Genomic DNA, 19,109 nt, shown 5'->3' on the forward strand with positions numbered 1-19,109 from the left:
AGTATTACCCATTTGCATTCCTCTTTTTTTAACTCGGTACTACTCACGGTAATAAGAACCATTAATTTAGTTATTTCCACGTTCCTTCCCACAATTCCCGATATTTCTCTACGAATCTGTTTCCAAAATTCATTAACTAACAGACAGTCCCACCACATATGACTGGACGTTCCCATTACTCTACATTTCCTCCAGCAATTCTTACTTCCAGATTTTGTAATATGATAACCTTACCGGTGTATAATACCATTTTTGTACCAGCTTCAACCCCTGTTCCTGGATTATCCTAGAGGTCGCAACAAAGGGTGGTTGTCGAAAGATTCTTTCCCAATCTTCATCTAAAATCTGTTCCTGAGTATCTAACCTCCAATATTCTTTCGAACTTTCATTTGGTGATTTCCCGGTGGGGTGAATGGTGACCCCCCTCACCCTGTTCCCTGGTCAGTCCCTGGATGGGAGACCCACTGAGAAATTCCCATGTGCTTTGCCTTGAGGTTCCCTATCGGAAAGGCGCTCAATGAATAAATGCAATATTGTCACAAGGTGGGTTAATTTGGATGTTGGGAAAACCCATTTCTGGTATGTGTCTTTTTGGAAGCTGGAAAGGGCAGAGAAAAGAAGAGAAAAACCTTCATGCAGCACATAGTTAAACCCTGGAACTCCCTGCCGTAGGGGATTTAGGCAGATTCATGGAGGATTTAGGAGATTTAAACCTGGAGATTTAGGCAGATTCGTGGAGGGCCTTCAGAGGATGCCTTGCCGTGCGCCAGAAGGCCAAGGAGAAACAAGCTGTGCCACCTCCCAGGCAGGGCCCCCACCCATTGCTTGTGAGGCTGAGCACAGGCCTTATCAGGGTGGAACACACAACGTATCTCAAGGGGCAAACTTGCACTTTTGTAGGTGAAGCGGCTTGGGAGTCTGGCAGGGCTCGGATCTGTGGCTGCAACGTTGGGGCGCAGTCCACTTCATGGCAACGGATTAAATTTGTGGGGTCCGGCTCCTCGTGGGCCCTGCCTCACCCAGTGCTAGCTGTGGGGTGTATATATTTTTGTTTTGGATCTCGGACGCAGAAGGCAAGGCCCAGGTGTGGAATTCCCAGGTAAGAAGCATCTGTGGGGAATGGCATTCAAGGATGGAGACTGGGCGCAGTTCAGAGAGGGCAGGAAGGAGCTGCGACTACCATGAAGTCCTGGACCCACACCTACTCTAGAACGGACCTATCTGGATCTAGGAACATTGGGACCTCCAGGTTCAGAGGAAGTCTACCTCTTGCTGCTGGGAGAGGAACAACAGGAGGGGGCTCTGGGCTTCGTGTCCCCTTGGCGGGTCTCCGAGATGCATCTCATGTAGTAGTCTGGGGTTGGTTTTTTTGCTAAACTCTTTGATTATACAGTCATATCTCTGGTTACAGGCACTTCAGGTTGCGTTTTTTTGGGTTACAGATGTGCCAAAACCCGGATGTAACCCATTCCGGTACTTCCAGGTTTCAGCGCATCCGTAACCTGAAAAAACAGGTTACTTCCAGGTTTTGGCGGTTGCACATGCGCAGAAACGCTAAATCGCACTTTGCGCATGTGCAGACGCTGTGCTGCAGGTTGTGAACGCTGTGGGTTGCGAATGTGCCTCCCGCATGGATCACGTTCGCAACCCGAGCGCCCACTGTACGCGGCTCCTCGCCTCCATGTGGGCCACTGAGCTGTTTTTACAGCCTGTTAGATCCGAAGGGTTTTTATTGGAAACAGCTTTGCCTGTTTTAACTGAGAAGTGGCACGTAAATGCTGTAAATATATTAAGTCCTTTTGGCTGGTTGCTGGCAGAAATAATTGTTGGAACTAGATTGAATTTTGGTCCAATCCACAGAGGCGTCAGTTTTTCTGACACCGCCATGAACACATTTATTTACGAGGTTAAAGAGGGAGCAGGGCTCATCCAGGGCTGGATTACGTTGAGAATTCACACGTCCAGCTGGGGTATCTCATTCACTGCCCTGCCTTTGCAGGGTCTGTTTCAGCTGTTCCTGCTGATGACATAGAATCATAGAGGTGGATGGGGGCATCAAGGGTCATCTAGTCCAACTCCCTGCGACGCAGGAATAAGCATAAACAGGATCCTTCAAGTGTTGTGGCTGACCCCATCCTCTCTCGACCCTTGACCCCGCTTGGCTTCTTCAAGTTAGGCAGGGATCCTGTGTGTGTGGCTGGCTGGGTCCAGGCTGCTGTCAGCATACCTGTGGTCAGAGGAAACACGGTGGCCTAGTGGTTAGCGTGTTGGAAGAGGACCTGGGAGAGACCAGGGTTCCGAGAGACCCACTTGGCCATGAAGATCCCTGGTGATCTTGGGGCCAGCCAGGGCTATTTTTCTAGATAAAGAGATGAATCTCTCCTTTGCTCTCTCCACTGGAGAGGAACCGGAACTAAATTCCGCCAAGTTGCAGCTGGGGGGGGGGGGGAGACCCTGGGGCCAACTCCCAGACTAGCCTACCTCACAGGGGTCTCATGCGGATAATATGGAGGGTGGGGTCATGCAGGGCACCTTGAGCTCCTGCGAGGAAAGGCGAAAGACAAACACACCTGCCTGCGTGACCTCCTTGGAGGAGGAACCGCCTGCCTGCCCTTAAGGAAGCCCACCTTGCACCCACTGTTTCTTGACAAGGTCTGATCCCTAAAACTCCCTTGAAGGAGTCCTGGGCTGCAGGCCCTGCAGGGATGAAGCCGATAATCCAGACCTCAAATCAGCCCTGGGACAGGACCTCTATTTGGGAGAGGGACAATGGGAGCGTGACGGGTCGAGTTCCCTCGATCTCTCAGCAAGTCCTCTACAGCTTGGGACGAGGTAACCTCAGAGACACAATAATAATAATAATAATAATAATAATAATAATAATAATAATAATAATTTATTTATACCCTGCCCATCTGGCTGGGCTTCCCCAGCCACTCTGGGCAGCTTCCAACAAAATATTAAAATACTGTGGGCTACTGCTGAGGACCTGCCGGTGGCACTGGACACACAGAATGGTAGAATGGTAGAGAGGTAAGGGACCCCCAAGGGCCATCTAGTCCAACCCTTTGCAATGCAAGAATCGCAGCTCAAGGATCCCTAACCAGCCACCCAACCTCTGCTTAAAAACCTGCAAGGGAGGAGAGTCTGCCACATCCGAGTTACACTCTCACAGTCAGAAAGTTACTCCCAACGTTTAGTCGGAATCTCCTTTTTTTGCAATTTGGATCCATGGGTTCGAGTCCTACCCTCTGGAGCAGCAGAAAACAAGCCAGCTCCATTTTCCATGTGAGGCCCTTCAGATATTTGAAGACGGCTCTCACAGCACCTCAGTCAGTTGCACAGATTAGGAACTTCCTTCAGTGTGGTGACACCTAACGTATAAGGCAGCAGACCCTCCCAGTGCCCCTATTTGCCAGGGACAGTCTCAGATTTACAGAAGCCATCCCAGTTACTGATTTGACCTGGAAGGTCCCAATTTTCCTTTTGTTGTTGTTTAGTCGTGTCCTACTCTTCGTGACCCCCTGGACCAGAGCATGCCAGGCACTTCTGTCCTCCACTGCCTCCTGCAGTTTGGTCAAACTCATGCTGGTAGCTTCAAGAACACTGTCCGCCATCTCATCCTCTGTCGTCCCCTTCTCCTTGTGCCCTCCATCTTTCCCAGCATCAGGGTCTTTTCCAGGGAGTCTTCTCTTCTCATGAGGTGGCCAAAGTCTTGGAGCCTCAGCTTCAGGATCTGTCCTTCCAGTGAGCACTCAGGGCTGATTTCCTTAAGAATGGATAGGTTTGATCTTCTTGCAGTCCATGGGACTCTCAAGTGTCTCCTCCAGCACCATAATTCAAAAGCATCAATTCTTCAGTGATCAGCCTTCTTTATGGTCCAGTTCTTACTTCCATACATCACTACTGGGAAAACCATAGCTTTAACTATAAGGACCTTTGTTGGCAAGGTGATATCTCTGCTTTTTAAGATGCTGTTTAGGTTTGTCATTGCTTTTCTCCCAAGGAGCAGGCGTCTTTTAATTTCGTGACTGCTGTCACCATCTGCAGTGATCATGGAGCCCAAGAAAGTAAAATTTCTCACTGCCTCCATTTCTTCCCCTTCTATTTGCCAGGAGGTGATGGGCCCAGTGGCCATGATCTTCGTTTTTTTGATGTTGAGCTTCAGACCATATTTTGCGCTCTCCTCTTTCACCCTCATTCAAAGGTTCTTTAATTCCTCCTCACTTTCTGCCATCAAGGTTGTGTCATCTGCATATCTGAGGTTGTTGATATTTCTTCCGGCAATCTTAATTCCGGCTTGGGATTCACCCAGCCCAGCCTTTCGCATGATGAATTCTGCATATAAGTTAAATAAGCAGGGGGACAATATACAGCCTTGCCGTACTCTTAATTCCCGCTTGGGATTCATCCAGCCCAGCCTTTTGCATGATGAATTCTGCATATAAGTTAAATAAGCAGGGGGACAATATACAGCCTTGCCGTACTCCTTTCCCAATTTTGAACCAATCAGTTGTTCCATATCCAGTTCTAACTGTAGCTTCTTGTCCCACATAGAGATTTCTCAGGAGACAGATCAGGCACTCCCATTTCTTTAAGAACTTGCCATAGTTTGCTGTGGTCGACACAGTCAAAGGCTTTTGCATAGTCAATGAAGCAGAAGTAGATGTCTTTCTGGAACTCTCTAGCTTTCTCCATAATCCAGCGCATGTTTGCAATTTGGTCTCTGGTTCCTCTGCCTCTTCTAAATCCAGCTTGCACTTCTGGGAGTTCTCGGTTCAGATACTGCTTAACGATTTTCCTTAGGACATCCCTATTTTCACTGGAGAAATGTTGGAGGGTACAACTCAAGACAGCCACCTACGACTGGGGGGTTTTCCGTTCCTTTGGGCAATCCCAGTTTAGGATGGTTAATTCCCCGCACCCAGCTGCAGGCAGCGTTGCGACCACGGGAATGTTTTCATTATGGGAGATTGCTTTTATTTATTTTTTTGCCATTGTTTTTATTGATTTTCATATTATATATGTATCCATTCTTACAATATTGGGAACCTAAAACTCTCAGGTTTACCACTTCCCTCTACCCCTCTTCTGGTTTTCTTGTTTCCACACTATAATATTTACATGTTGATTTATATCAGCATACTGTTCATAGCTATACATAGTTCTTTCTATAATCTCACATAGAATGCTCCATCATTTATATGTTGTAAGGTTTCTCTCAGACCTGCCAGTGTTCTTATATGTAAACAGTGTTTCTCAAGGTAAGTTATAAATTTCTTCCAGTCTTTTTGGAACATCTGGTCGTCCTGCTCACAGATTCGTCTGGTCAGCCTGGCTAATTCTGCGTACTCTACCATCTTTGTTTGCCATTCCTCGATAGTCGGCAGATCTTGATGTTTCCATCCTTGAGCTATCAAAACTTTGCTTTTATATGACGTGTTTCCTTGTTGGGCTTTTAATGTCGACCAGTCTAAAAACTCCGCTAGCAAAATGACTCTGATAACAACATGGGGTTCTACTGCGTTCTGGACCGTTTCCAAAGGCAGCGTTCTGCAGAGAACGCCTTGCTGATCTAATCTGGCCAGCATGCCTGCCTGCAGGGGCCAGATCCCTCTCTCTTCCAGGAAGGGTGCAGTTGGCACAGCAGTGCAAGCAGATAAAAAAGGCCCTCTGATGCCCCCTCAGACTCCATCGGCAGTGCTGGGTTTATCCGGGAGGACCTGCTTCTTAAGAGGAAGTGAGATCCCACTGCTCCCCCCATCCAGAGGAGACCAACCAGTCCCTCACCAGGAACCTGCTATGCACTGAGTTGCTCCATCGAGCTCAGCAGAGTGCAGGGTGGACTGGCAGAAGCTTCCTGGGGTTGCAGCCCCCCCCAGCAATGCCGTGAATTGAATCTAGGACCCTCTGCATGTGACCCTCAGTAAGACCGCAGTCCTTATGAATGAATAAAGGGCAATTTAAATAGGAAGATAGTTTTGCACGCCAGTCTCCAAGCGGTGTGAGATTCCAGGGGTTCCAGGCACTTGCCCAGAACTCTGTCATGAAATTCTACTCAATATTGACCCAGATCAGAACTCCAATGTATACTTAGCGGAGTAAGAATAGACCAGAGGCAATGAATACTTCACCCAGCAGAGCTTAGAATCATAGAATCATAGAATCATAGAGTTGGAAGAGACCACAAGGGCCATCGAGTCCAACCCCCTGCCAAGCAGGAAACACCATCAGAGCACTCCTGACATATGGTTGTCAAGCCTCTGCTTAAAGACCTCCAAAGAAGGAGACTCCACCACACTCCTTGGCAGCAAATTCCACTGTCAAACAGCTCTTACTGTCAGGAAGTTCTTCCTAATGTTTAGGTGGAATCTTCTTTCTTGTAGTTTGGATCCATTGCTCCGTGTCCGCTTCTCTGGAGCAGCAGAAAACAACCTTTCTCCCTCCTCTATGTGACATCCTTTTATATATTTGAACATGGCTATCATATCACCCCTTAACCTCCTCTTCTCCAGGCTAAACATGCCCAGCTCCCTTAGCCGTTCCTCATAAGGCATCGTTTCCAGGCCTTTGACCATTTTGGTTGCCCTCCTCTGGACACGTTCCAGTTTGTCAGTGTCCTTCTTGAACTGTGGTGCCCAGAACTGGACACAGTACTCCAGGTGAGGTCTGACCAGAGCAGAATAGAGTGGCACTATTACTTCCCTTGATCTAGATGCTATACTCCTATTGATGCAGCCCAGAATTGCATTGGCTTTTTTAGCTGCCGCGTCACACTGTTGGCTCATGTCAAGTTTGTGGTCAACCAAGACTCCTAGATCCTTTTCACATGTACTGCTCTCAAGCCAGGTGTCCCCCATCTTGTATTTGTGCCTCTCATTTTTTTTGCCCAAGTGCAATACTTTACATTTCTCCCTGTTAAAATTCATCTTGTTTGTTTTGGCCCAGTTCTCTAATCTGTCAAGGTCGTTTTGAAGTGTGATCCTGTCCTCTGGGGTGTTAGCCACCCCTCCCAGTTTGGTGTCATCTGCAAATTTGATCAGGATGCCCTTGAGTCACTGCTACTGAAGGCAAATGAGCATCATGGTCACAAATCCAATACATTCAGGATTGGCCCTGCCCATCAGAAATCCACTTAAACTTACAATAACTTATAATAAGACTAAAACCTTAACACTAAGCATACTATGTACAGAAGACCACGCCAGAAGGAAAAGAGACAGAAAGAGAAAGTGAGACCCAGGCTCCTTCTGGCCTATTATTATAGTCAGCATGACCGTGACAGAAGAGATAAGAGAACCATTTTAAGCCGGCTGTACTCAGCTTCTCGGAAGAAATAACCCAAACATCATGAACCTTCTGCTTGTTTCTTTAACACAGAGAAGCTCCCAGAACCCTCTTGAATTAAGTAGAATAGGAAAGATCTCTACACATCAAATCAATACTTTCTGCACCAAGAGATGCAAACTGACAAACTCCTGTTTCTTTTTGGAATAAGGCACAATGGAGAAAAGAGGAGACTGAGAGGAGGCGTGACAGCCATCTTCAAATATCTCAAGGGCTGTCACATGGAAGAGGGAGTATGCTAGGCTTTTAGCTCCTCTGCGGCGCAAAGCACAGATCTTTTTTTTTTTTAATAATCTTTATTGCTTTTAAAACTTACAAGAAAAGAAGAAAGAAGAAAATAGGCGAAAGAAAAAGACAAAATAGAGCAGAGAAGGAAAAAAAAGAGAAAGAAAATACAATACAATACAATACACAATACACAATACAAAACACAACCTTAACACACTAAACTAAACAAAGCAAAAGAACAACAATTTAAAAACATATATCATACCATTTCATTACTCTATCTTTCATTCCCTTATTTCATCGACCTCCTCTCACCTCCCTTTTTGTATTCCACTTCTATTACTTGTTTCAGCAATTCCTTTCCATCTTTCTCTATTTTTATCATTATGAATATCTTAACATATTTTGTACCTTATTTTCCATTAATACTGAAATACTTATTTATACCTAATCCTTATAAAATTTCTGCTAAAGCCATAAAATTTCATTCCAACAATTTTCTAACACTCATTAAATTTACAATATTTCTATATATAAACTTTAAACTTTCCCAATCTTCTACCACCATCTCTTCTCCCTGGTCTCGGATTCTGCCAGTCATTTCCGTCCATTCCATATAGTTCATCAACCTGGAGATCTTCTGTCCGAGGCTCTTAAATCTTTTCCAAGTCCCTTCTGCAGTTTTTCTTCATATTCTTTGATGCTGAGGGTGCTGAAGCGCAGGTCTTGGGGGGGGGCGACCCAACCATGCCCCCATTCCCTCTCGACAGACCAACCAACTCTCCACAGCAAAAACCAGTGTCCATACAATATCTCAAATCATGTTTCAAGGCTCCTCCAGATCCAAAGGCGCCCACAACTCCAATCACCTCCTGACCCAGATTCAGGACCCAAAGGTCAGTTAATCTCTGCATGAAAGAGTCTATCCAACCTTCCTTCTTCAATCCAAACAGGGCTCCAATCTTCAAATTCTGACTTTTTCTATATTCATTCATAAAAGGCCTCCACTTATAGTCCTTAGTTTGCCTCTGTAAAACTGGGGCTTCCACTTGTATTATTTTAGGTTTAACAACACCAACATTCTCCTTCGTCTTCTCCCCAGTTTGTCCTGTCAAGGTAGGTTCCTGTGTCAAATCCTGAACAATTTCTGTATTAATGGTCACTTTTTGTTCCAAATTAGTCACTTTTTGTCCCAAGTTCTCAAGTTTGATATTCATAGCGTCCGTCTTCTTGTGGAGCTGTTCCAACGAATAGCTTATCTTACATAATACAGTCACTAAGGCTCCTTTGTCAACATTCTTAAAGTCCAAGGTCAATCTCTATTTCACACAGTTTTTATCTTGCAACTGGAAAAACCCCAGCTCCACTCTTGTAACAGTTTCAAAAACTCCCTCTAGAGGGAAACAGTCTCCACTTGTATCAATCCTTTCAAACATAGTTTAAACTATAAAGATAGTTTCTTTTCCTACTTTTTAAACGCAGATGAGTACAATGGAAACAATATATTTCTCTTATTGCTAGCTGTCAAAAAAGTCACTCTTTCTGGCAGCCCGTTTCCAGGTTCGGAGCAGTGGTAATTTGGTTTTTCACTCTCTCCTGCAGGCTCACTAGGTCCAAATCCCCCCCCCCTCTTCTCCTGCTTCCAAGGGGGGTTTAATAGTTTTAACCAATGGAGATTTAATCCTTTACAAAAATAAACTTTCCAAGGCTTTAACTTGCAACTTCTTTGCTTCAATCTGTTTACAAAAAAGGAAGGCGGACTTCCTGTTTAGAACCTTCCCGTTTCGATGCCAAATTAATGAATTTTAGGATCTAATTTTCCGTTCTACTCACGGCTAGTTGTTTAAAATCCAATTGTCCACAGGAAAAAGTCAGCGCTCTCCGGCAACAGCGATGCGGCTTCACTCTGTGAAAGAAGCAGTCAATTCGAAGCACTGCGCCACTCACCCCACTTCGCTCCGGATCCCCAAATCAGGGTTTCCCCGCGAGTAGGGGAGGCGCAAAGGGTGCCAGCCGAATCCCAAGTTCACAGGCTTCTCCCACCTGTGATTTCAGTGGGTCTCTGCCTTCGCCGTGGCGGTCAGACCCTAATATCCGCGGAGCAAATTCCTCCCGATCGGAGGAACCCCACCATTGCCTGGAGGCGCCAACCCAGAAGTCCCGCAAAGCACAGATCTATCAGGGGCAAAGCCAGGTGAATCTTGGAAGCTGGAAAATCCTCAACCACTTTTGGTCAACGTAATGGAGGGAAAGAGTCAGAGGAATGGCTAGGTAGTCTTCCCAGGAGGACTCGGTTTCTCCACCTTTTCCTCTTGTGCTTCTTTAGAACTTTCACCTCCTGCCATTCTTTTCCTGTCCCATCTCTTGCAGAAAAGCCACCCCTGGGCCCAGGCAGCAACCCGGGTGACGCAATGGCTGAAGAAGAGCAGGTGATTGAGATGGCAGCTCTCGGCCGCCCGTTCCAGCTGGGGATGCTCTACGACTGCCGAAGGGACAACCTCATCCCAGGTAAATGGACGATCCCTCTGCCTCTCCCAGTGCCCAGAGAGAAGGAGATTTTCTGGCAAACCACCATGAGCCATTATGGGGGCTGGGTAGTGGTGGGGGGTGGCAACCCTCTTTCCTCTCAAACCCTCTAAGAAGGCCTCAAAGGTGGTGGCCGGAGAGTCTTGGGATTTTATTTGGCCATCAACATTTCAGCTCCAGTTTGTGATGTTGTGGTGATGCCACTTTCTGGAAGGCGCCAAAACTGTCATGGAATTCTACTCTTATTGATCCGGATCAGAACTCCAATGTATAATTAGCAGAGTAAAAACTTAAACACGTTGCAGGATTCCCCAAAAATAGACCAGAGGCGATGAATACTTCATCCAGCAGACCTTTACTGTTACTGAAGGCAACTGAGCGAAATGGTCACAAATCCATTCAGGATTGGCACTGCCCGTAAGAAGTCCAGTTGCAGCAGACTTAACTTAAACTTACAATAACATAATAAGATTAAAACTTAACACTACATACAGAACACCACACCAGAAGGAAGAGCAGAAAAGAGTGAAACCTAGGCTCCTTCTGGCCTTATGATTACAGTGGTACCTCGGGTAACAGACGCTTCAGATTACAGATGCTTCAGGTTACAGACTCTGCTAACCCAGAAATAGTAACGTGGGGTAAGAACTTTGCTTCAGGATGAGAACAGAAATCGCACAGCGGCGGCAGCGGGAGGCCCCATTAGCTAAAGCGGTACCTCAGGTTAAAAACAGTTTCAGGTTAAGAACGGACCTCCAGAACGAATTAAGTTCTTAACCTGAGGTACCACTGTATAGTCAGCATGACCGTGACAGAAAGAGATAACAGGACTGCTTCTCTGAAGGAATTACCCAAACATCATGAACCTTCTGCTTGTTTGTTTCACACAGAGAAACTTCCCATATCCCCTTGAACTAATTAGAATAGGAAAGATCTCTACACATCAGATCAATACTTTCTGTACCAAGAAATGCAAACGGACACAAACCTGTTCTCCACTTCCTCTAAAGTTTTCTTCCTCCTCCTCAACAGAAGCCTCTGCTTTTCAGCCTCAAGTGCAGGAAGGCAGGGAAGAGATCAGGGGTGCAGTCACTGATTTTGCCGCCGGGACCACATAACACTGGTCCTGAGAGATCTGCATTGGCTCCCAGTACGTTTCCGAGCACAATTCAAAGTGTTGGTGCTGACCTTTAAAGCCCTAAACAGCCTCGGTCCTGTATACCTGAAGGAGCATCTCCACTCCCATCGTTCAGCCCGGACACTGAGGGCCTTCTGGCAGTTCCCTCACTGCGAGAAGTGAGGTTACAGGGAACCAGGCAGAGGGCCTTCTCGGTAGTGGCACCTGCCCTGTGGAACGCCCTCCCTTCAGATGTGAAGGAAATAAGCAGCTATCTTCTCTTTAAAAGACATCTGAAGGCAGCCCTGTTTAGGGAAGTTTTGAATATTTAATGCTGTATTGTTTTTAACACTTTTTTTTTTAAAGCGTTTATTAATTTTCCAATTAAAACATCTAATTAACATATCAAATCAAATCCAAAGAAAATAAAAAACTAAAATAAAAAAAGTCCAATTGTCTTCCAAATTGTAATAATTTTCGTTTTGGCTTCCCACGGTCTGAATTCCGAAGCGCTTTCAACATCATAGTCCTGCCTCTCATCATCATCAATGTTTTTCATAATTCCATATCCGATCTTTTCCTCCATGTTTTGACTCTGGTTCTGCGATCCTCATTCATGTCAGAAAACAGATACTTTCCCCCCCTATGGAGTGCAGATTTGTCCGTATATTGTATATTGTCCGTATATCGCACGGCTTCATTTAATTGCATCCAAATTCAGAGTTCTGTCCAGCTCTTTGAGAATTGTTATTTTGGCACCTCCCAAATCGTTAATCTTTCCCGTCCAGGTGTTATGAAAGAAACAGAGAGAAACCTCCTTCTGAAACTCCTTGTTGATTTATTCTTGAGCAGACTGTTTGCAATGTAGCCATATATCAGACAGTTAACAATTGGCCTTTGGAATCCTCCCAGTCCCCTCTCCGGGCCCTAGAGGGGGGCTGCCAAACATCCATTTAGCCCTCTCTGTCGCTCATAATAAAAAACTTATTTTTGCAAACAGTTGTATATATAATATTGTTTCCAGTCTTTATAACCAACCATCAGTTAGCTCCTGTTTCTCTTAATCAGGGAAGTATTTCAGATATTCCATAAATGCATAGTGGGTAGACGCCATTTTTGTTCTTTGTTCTTTTGTTTTCGTCTTTAACAGGCATTTCAAATCTTAGAAGAAAAGCAGCTGCGGATAAGTCCCAATTATATATGAAAGTCCATCTGTACTCACTTTTTGAAGAGCAATTTAGGTTCTTAATGAGGCTTGGCATGCAATACGGATTGTTAATGGTAGAGGAAGAAGAAAAAACTTACCGAGCCCCTCCAGAATCCAAACATCATGATGAGGATCTCTTTGAAGTTTGATCTTTTGCACCAGAGACTGTACATTCTGCAGGTTTCCCCCCAGCTTCGTCAGTTCAGAGTGTGTCTGTTTGTTTTTCAAATCTTTATATTTCCCCAAACAGATGCGTCCGGCTATGGGGTGGCATCGCAGGAGTGTCAGTCCGTCCCTTGCTCTGTGACCCAGTGCCCCTGCCGTCTGCCACATCGGCAATCTGGGGCAAACCGCGAGACAGTCCGCCCCTGCCTTGGGGAGGCTGCCAGGGCTAATTACCCCCATATCAGCCCTGAATTATCGGAAAGGCTGAAGTCCGATCGTGTGGAATCCGCCATTTTCCACCGCAGGAAACAGGAACCCACTGTATTGTTTTTTAACACTTGATTGGAAGCCACCCAGAGTGGCTGGGGAAACTCAGCCAGATGGGCGGGGTATAAATAATAAATTATTATTATATTGCTTTCCGTCCTTTCACCCGGCAGTGACTCCCAGCCGCCCCACAGCATCATACAGCTGTACTGGCTGGGGCTGACGAGAGCTGTGCACCCAAACAGCTGGAGAGGGCTCTGGATGGCTATTAGCCATGACGGTTATCACAGATGGAGGCAGTACTGTGAGAACAGCATCCTGGACTAGAAGGGTCCAGCTGGACTCTTATGCTCGTTTACATCACACTGCCCTCACTCTCCATTGGACTTCACTTGCCATCAGTGATGGTAGCACGTAGCGAAATCTAGCATCTGGTCAGCCACCGTGAGGACAGGATCCTGGACTAGATGGGCCCCTTTGGCCTGATCCAGCAGATGCTCTTCTGATGTTCTTATGTTGCATAAGTCTTTATTGTCTCCCAGTAGCCAAACCTAGGAAGATGTGGATTGTCATATTCTTTTGCAACCGCAATAGAACTGTCTGCATACACATTGGCGAAGGGATTGCGCATAACAGAGCATACAATATTTCACATGCAATTCCACATCCCATTGCACTGACCTCTTGCTGCGTCTCTGTTCAATTGCAGGCATCACTTTGTGGGATCCAGGGGTGCTGAAGGAGAACATTGATGCGCGGCCACAGCCCAACACCGCAACGCAAGTCGTTGAATACGACATGATCTTACACAAAACCCGTGCACTGAATGTCTCAGGATCGTTGAAGGCCAGTTTCTTGGCAGGGCTGGTCAAGGTGGACGGATCAGCCAAATTTCTCTTGGATGCCCGGAAGTCCACACGCCAGGCCCGAATAACCCTCCAGTACTCGGCCACCACACATTTTGAGCAGCTGACCATGCACCATATGGGGCTGCAACATATCACTTACCCAGAGGTCTTCAGCGAAGGGCTGAGCACCCACGTGGTCGTTGGCATCCTGTATGGAGCCCACGCCTTCTTTGTGTTTGACCAAATGTCTTCTTCCTCCGAGAGTGTCCAAGATATTCAAGCCGAACTCCATGTGATGGTGGCCAAAGTTCCTCTGGTTTGCCAAGGAGAGGCAGAGACCAAGCTGAAAGGTGAGGAAGAGGCTGTGGTTGAAAAATTCAGCTGTACCTTCCATGGGGACATTGCGCTAGAAAGCAACCCAACCAGCTACGAGGAAGCCTTGAAAGTCTATTCCAGCCTCCCCAAAATGCTGGGTGACCAAGGGGAGAAGGCAGTGCCTGTGAAGGTCTGGCTGTACCCACTGAACAGGCTGGAGCCCAAGGCTGCAAGGCTCGTGCGTCAGGTCAGCTCTAAGCTGATCTCTGACGTCGAGGAAGCTCTGGAGCAGCTGGGGGAAGTCAACAGGAGGTGCAACGACCTCCTGAAGGAGCCAACTGCCACCGTCTTCCCAGAAATCCAGAAGAAAATCCTGCAGTTCCAAGATCTGTGCTGGCAGTACAGGCGGGCTTTGCAGAAGCAGGTGGCAGGGCTCTTGCCTGCTATTCGTGCTGGAGCAGCGCAAGAAGGTGCTTTGGGGGACACTGTGAGGAAGCACCAGCAGTCGGCGTTCAGAAGCCAGTGGCTCCACAAATTCCTGGATCTGAAATTCCGAGAGATCTATTACGTCAACTTCTTCCTGGGCTTGTCAAAGGGGAAGGTATCCTCCCAGGATGACGTGGTGAAGAGGGTGCTCGATCACAAATTTGACATCGTCCTTGCATTTACGTTCACCTCATTGCAAGCGAAGGAGCCCTACTTGGAGAAGTTAAACGCAGCCTTGGATCAAGTATCCGAACTCAAGCCAGAGACTTCTGCAGGAGACAAGAGCTTTGCTCCGTGGTTTGAGGACGAAGACCTATTAAAGAGAGTCCAGAAGGCAGCCATGGTCTTTGCAGAATACTCTCTGTTTTCTCTGCCTGAGGAGGCTCAGTTTGTGGTGACCTCACAGGCCGATAAGAGTGATCCAGGTGCCGTGATCATCCGATACCAAAGTGGGTCTCTGGAAGGAACCAAATTAGACCTTTTCTCTAAACCTCGCCCTCTGCTGGCGGATGCTGTCTCCTGGGACCGGTACCAGCTGACATTTAAGCCGGCAGAGTATGAGAAAGGGGTGATCTCGGGATATTATATCCAGCACAGAGTTCTGGGGGAGGAAAAATGGGTGTTTGCACATGTAAAAGGCAGTCAGGAAAAGTTCTGGGTCACAGGACTGGAGCCAGAAACAAAATATGAATTTAGATATGCTGTAGAGACCAAAACAGGCCTCAGTCCGTTCAGTGATGTGAGCAGAGTGGTGACCACCTGCCATTCAAGCCCCCCAGGGAAACCAGCCCTGAGGCCTAGAAGTTCCTGCTTCAGCAGACGACTCCAGGTCACGTGGGGCAGCCCCAGCTTCGTTGCAGCCGGCATCGTGATAAAAGAGTACAAGGTGCAGCTCAGGAGAAGCGCAGACGACACATGGGAAGAGCGGAGAACAGGAGAGAAAGTTGAGAGCTGTTGGCTCCCCAAACGTTCTCTGAAGAAGGTGACCGCTGTTCGGGTCATTGCAGTTTACAGAGACGGGTTTGAGAGCAAGCCCAGTGAGGAGCTCGTCCAAGGGGAGTTTTAGATGGGACCCATCTTTGGGTGGGAGATCCCCCTTGTGCAGCCTTCCTCCAGGGCATGCCATCCTTTCCTGATGTAGTAGGAAAGTTACGCTGTTATATGCATTGATGGATAGCCCAAGATGTCAAGGCAGTCAAAGTGGTGGAAGGTGGTGGACTCTCCGTCCTTGGAGGTCTCCAAGCTGAGGCTGGATGGGCATCTGACCAGGATGCTTTAGTTGAGATTCCTGGTCTCTATAGTATAGTGTATTTTAAAATGGGGTTTTAGAGTTTTTAGGGGGTTTTGAATGTTTTATGTAGTTTTGTAGTAGTTTTATGTAGTTTTATAATTTCATTGTTCTGCATGGGACAATGACAATAAAGATATCTATCTATATCTATCTATATCTATCTATCTATCTATCTATCTATCTATCTATCTATCATCTATCTATCTATCATCTATCTATCTATCTATCTATCTATCTATCTATCTATCATCTATCATCTATCTATCTATCATCTATATCTATCTATCTACCATCTATCTATCTACCATCTATCTATCTATCTATCTATCTATCTATCTATCTATCTATATCTATCATTGCAGGGGGTTGGACTAGATGACCCTCAGGACCCCTTCAAACTACATGAGGGATTGTCCACACTTGTCCCATGCCAAGAAAGCATGGGTCCAAGCAGTTTCCCCCCTGCCCCCCTCCTTTCCCAGGGAAAACCCATTCTTTAGCTCTAGATCGGAGCAAACATCAATCTGTAGAAAACCCAGATTGCTGTTTGTTCCAACAGAGCTCTAAAGAGCGGTTTTCCCCAAGGGAAAGCAAAGGGACCAGAGGATGTTTGGATCAACCCTGAGCATGAAGAGGATGTTGAGCAATAGGATAAGGTGGGGGAGAATCTGCTTCCTTGGACTGTATTAAGAACGTGCCCAAAATGTTGAAGCCCCTGGGGCAGAATGGGGAATGCAGAAGGTCTAAAGCAGGCTTCCTCAAACTCAGCCCTCCAGATGTTTTTGGCCTACAACTCCCATGATCCCTAGCTAGGACCAGTGGTCAGGGATGATGGGGATTGTAGTCTCAAAACATCTGGAGGGCAGAGTTTGAGGAAGCCTGGTCTAAAGAGATAATCGAGTACCTTCAACACAAACACAGCAATGTCCTCGAGTGCATCTCTGGATGGCTGGAGGAATTGTGGCGTGAAGGGCACCTACCACCACCTTTGGTGGAACTGCACAGTGGTGCAGCAGTTTTGACAGAGGGTTTTTGGTGAAATAAATAAGATCCCAAAAGAAAATGTTGTTCTTGCCCAAGTTGGTGTTGTTATTATTATTATTACTATTAGCAGAGAATAAAAATGCAAAATCAAAAGATTTGTTGAATTACTTTCTTATTGCTGCAGGACTGTCGATTGCCCAAAGATGGAAAACACTGTCTGAAATTAACACCTCATTATGGTGGATAATATATGAACCATCGCATTACATGAAAAACCTAGCGGCACATTCGTTTTTTGAAAGTCAAAACAAAGGCAATCGCTTTTGTCTCCGTTTGGTGGTATTTTCTTGAATACATAAAAAAAAAAAAGGAAAATCTACTTTTGTCCCTTCCACAAGTCTCTCAAGAAATTTGGGATAAGTAACATTTAATTGGTGTAATTTTTTTCCATGATGTAATATAGAGCGTTTTATTATTGGTACTCCGGTGTCTCTGATGTGTTCAGTTATAGATGTATGTTTCTGGATAGCTTGTAAATCAGGTGAACCACACTTCTTGTTCTGCACTACTGGTGATTATACCTTTCACTTATGGTACTTGTCTGTAATCTTCTTTAAAAAGCACCCACAACCAACCAACCAACCAACCAACCAACCCAGACATGCAGTAATGAGGCCCCCAAGTGTGGGATTGGAGTCCCAAGCTAAGACTGGGGAGACCCCAGTTCAAACCTCGTGAATCTCCCTGAAGAATCTCTCCCTCTTTCTCCCCCAGCAAAGTCTACTTCATGGGGTTGTAGTGAGAATAAAAAATGGGGAGGGGAGAAGTATGCTCACCATAATATGATGTATAGGTTCATATATTGGAGGTTACCAATGATTTATGTAAGATGTAGGACTTATCCAAACCTTTGTTTGCCCTGCTGCCCCCACCCCCCGGAAAACCCATGGGTTTACAGCTGAATGGGATTTTCTGCCATTTGTTCCGATTCAGAAGAAGTGTTTTCCTACTCCCACCCCCTCCAACATTTCTCCGATGAAAATAGGGATGTCCTATTGAGGACAAGCAGGACATTTCGGAATCAAATCAGAAACTGGGACAGTCCCTGGAAAATAGGGACACTTCGACTTCCGCTTGAGGCGCCACGGAAGATGGCTGAGATGGGAGTAATCAGCCGTAATCCGCAGATAGTAGCTGCGGATGATAATCCGCAGATACCCAACAAACCAGCCCCAATTTCATAAGGAAGGAGGGGCTGGGGGCAGTGGATGGAAAGCCCCAAGAGAGTCTGGCTCTCCTCGACGCTGTCTCGGCGAGCGAATCAAGTTCCATTTATTAAGATGAAAAATTGGATTAAGTTTTGGACATGCTTCGAGCGAGGAGGGAGCAATTACTCTGCCAATTAAGCCAGCCACTGAGGTGCCAAAAAAAAAAAAAAAAAAAAAGACTGAGTGGAAGAAGGATTAACATCTAAGTTGGTATGTTGGAATGGAACGGAAAGGAGGGGGGGTTTAAGCCTCTCTTACTATTGTACTTTGCTTCAATATAATATCCGGCAAATCCCCCCCCGAAGTACCGTTTACATTAACCAAGCGAGCCTGGAAAGTTTTGTATTTGTTGACATAAATATGGCTCTAAAAAACTATAAACTGTGTGGAAATAACAATATTATATAATTAAGGCTTTTGATTTTTTATTTGCTTGGAAGAGGATAAAAGATTCTCCAATTTGTTGATACTGGACAGAAGCAGGATCTCATTAGCTGCTGGAGAGATGTTAAAAAACTTTGGACGGTTTCCTAGAATTTGTGTAGGAGTTGTGTCACACTTTTAATTTGGAAATCCGCCATGATGGAAGTCAAGACTGAGCTGCAGAATTACAAATAGCCATAGGGGGAGGGGAGGCTTTAATATGTCATTATATTTGTATTTCCAGTTTGATTTCGTAAACCTGCCCTGGAAAGGCTAATGTTTGATGCAACCGGTCTGGGAAAAATAATGAGCAGACGCTTAGACTTGATTTCATTGGAACTGAGTGAAGATGGCGGCTGAGATGCTGCAAACATATAGAGGGGAATCATAGACATAAAATCCACACAGAAACATATCATTGCTTGCTTCAACTCGCTTGTGGGAACAACTCAAAGGCCGTGAAAAAAAGAAGGCTAACAACAGAAAGAATTAGAAGAACCATCGGAAATGACTATGAAAAGCAGTAGAGATATCAGAGCCCTCCGAACTTGAAGCATGGGAAGTCCTATTAAAAAATTTATAATTTGGCAGAATATTTGGATTATTTGATATGTATATGTATAATTTGGAATATTTA

At 45.8% G+C, this 19,109-nt stretch overlaps 1 protein-coding gene across 5 annotated transcripts; it reads left to right on the forward strand.

Annotated features, from left to right (window-relative positions):
- Window positions 1-71: 71 nt before the first annotated feature.
- LOC308459782 (neoverrucotoxin subunit beta-like) lies at window positions 72-15,903 on the forward strand. 5 transcript variants are annotated; one of them, XM_080975462.1, is made up of 3 exons: window positions 72-1,099; window positions 9,946-10,083; window positions 13,567-15,902. In XM_080975462.1, the coding sequence occupies exons 2-3, from the start codon at window positions 9,987-9,989 to the stop codon at window positions 15,570-15,572; spliced, it is 2,103 nt and encodes a 700-aa protein (XP_080831588.1). In that variant the 5' UTR covers window positions 72-1,099; window positions 9,946-9,986; the 3' UTR covers window positions 15,573-15,902. The 5 variants fall into 5 exon arrangements, with proteins under 5 accessions (XP_080831588.1, XP_080831587.1, XP_080831589.1 ...); XM_080975461.1 differs by lacking the exon at window positions 72-1,099 and adding an exon at window positions 1,117-1,359 and having other exon boundaries at window positions 13,567-15,903; XM_080975463.1 differs by lacking the exon at window positions 72-1,099 and adding an exon at window positions 4,465-5,926.
- Window positions 15,904-19,109: the final 3,206 nt, after the last annotated feature.

This window comes from Podarcis pityusensis (genome assembly GCF_964106645.2).
Source record: "Podarcis pityusensis genome assembly, chromosome: 12".
Classification (NCBI taxonomy): domain Eukaryota; kingdom Metazoa; phylum Chordata; class Lepidosauria; order Squamata; family Lacertidae; genus Podarcis; species Podarcis pityusensis.

Coding starts and splice junctions, on each gene's coding strand:
- LOC308459782 (XM_080975461.1), top strand. CDS start 1,182: ATGAAGTCCTGGACCCACACCTACTCTAGAACGGACCTATCTGGATCT. Junction 1,360..9,945: donor ATCTCATGTAGTAGTCTGGG/GTTGGTTTTTTT, acceptor CATCTCTTGCAG/AAAAGCCACCCCTGGGCCCA. Junction 10,084..13,566: donor AAGGGACAACCTCATCCCAG/GTAAATGGACGA, acceptor GTTCAATTGCAG/GCATCACTTTGTGGGATCCA.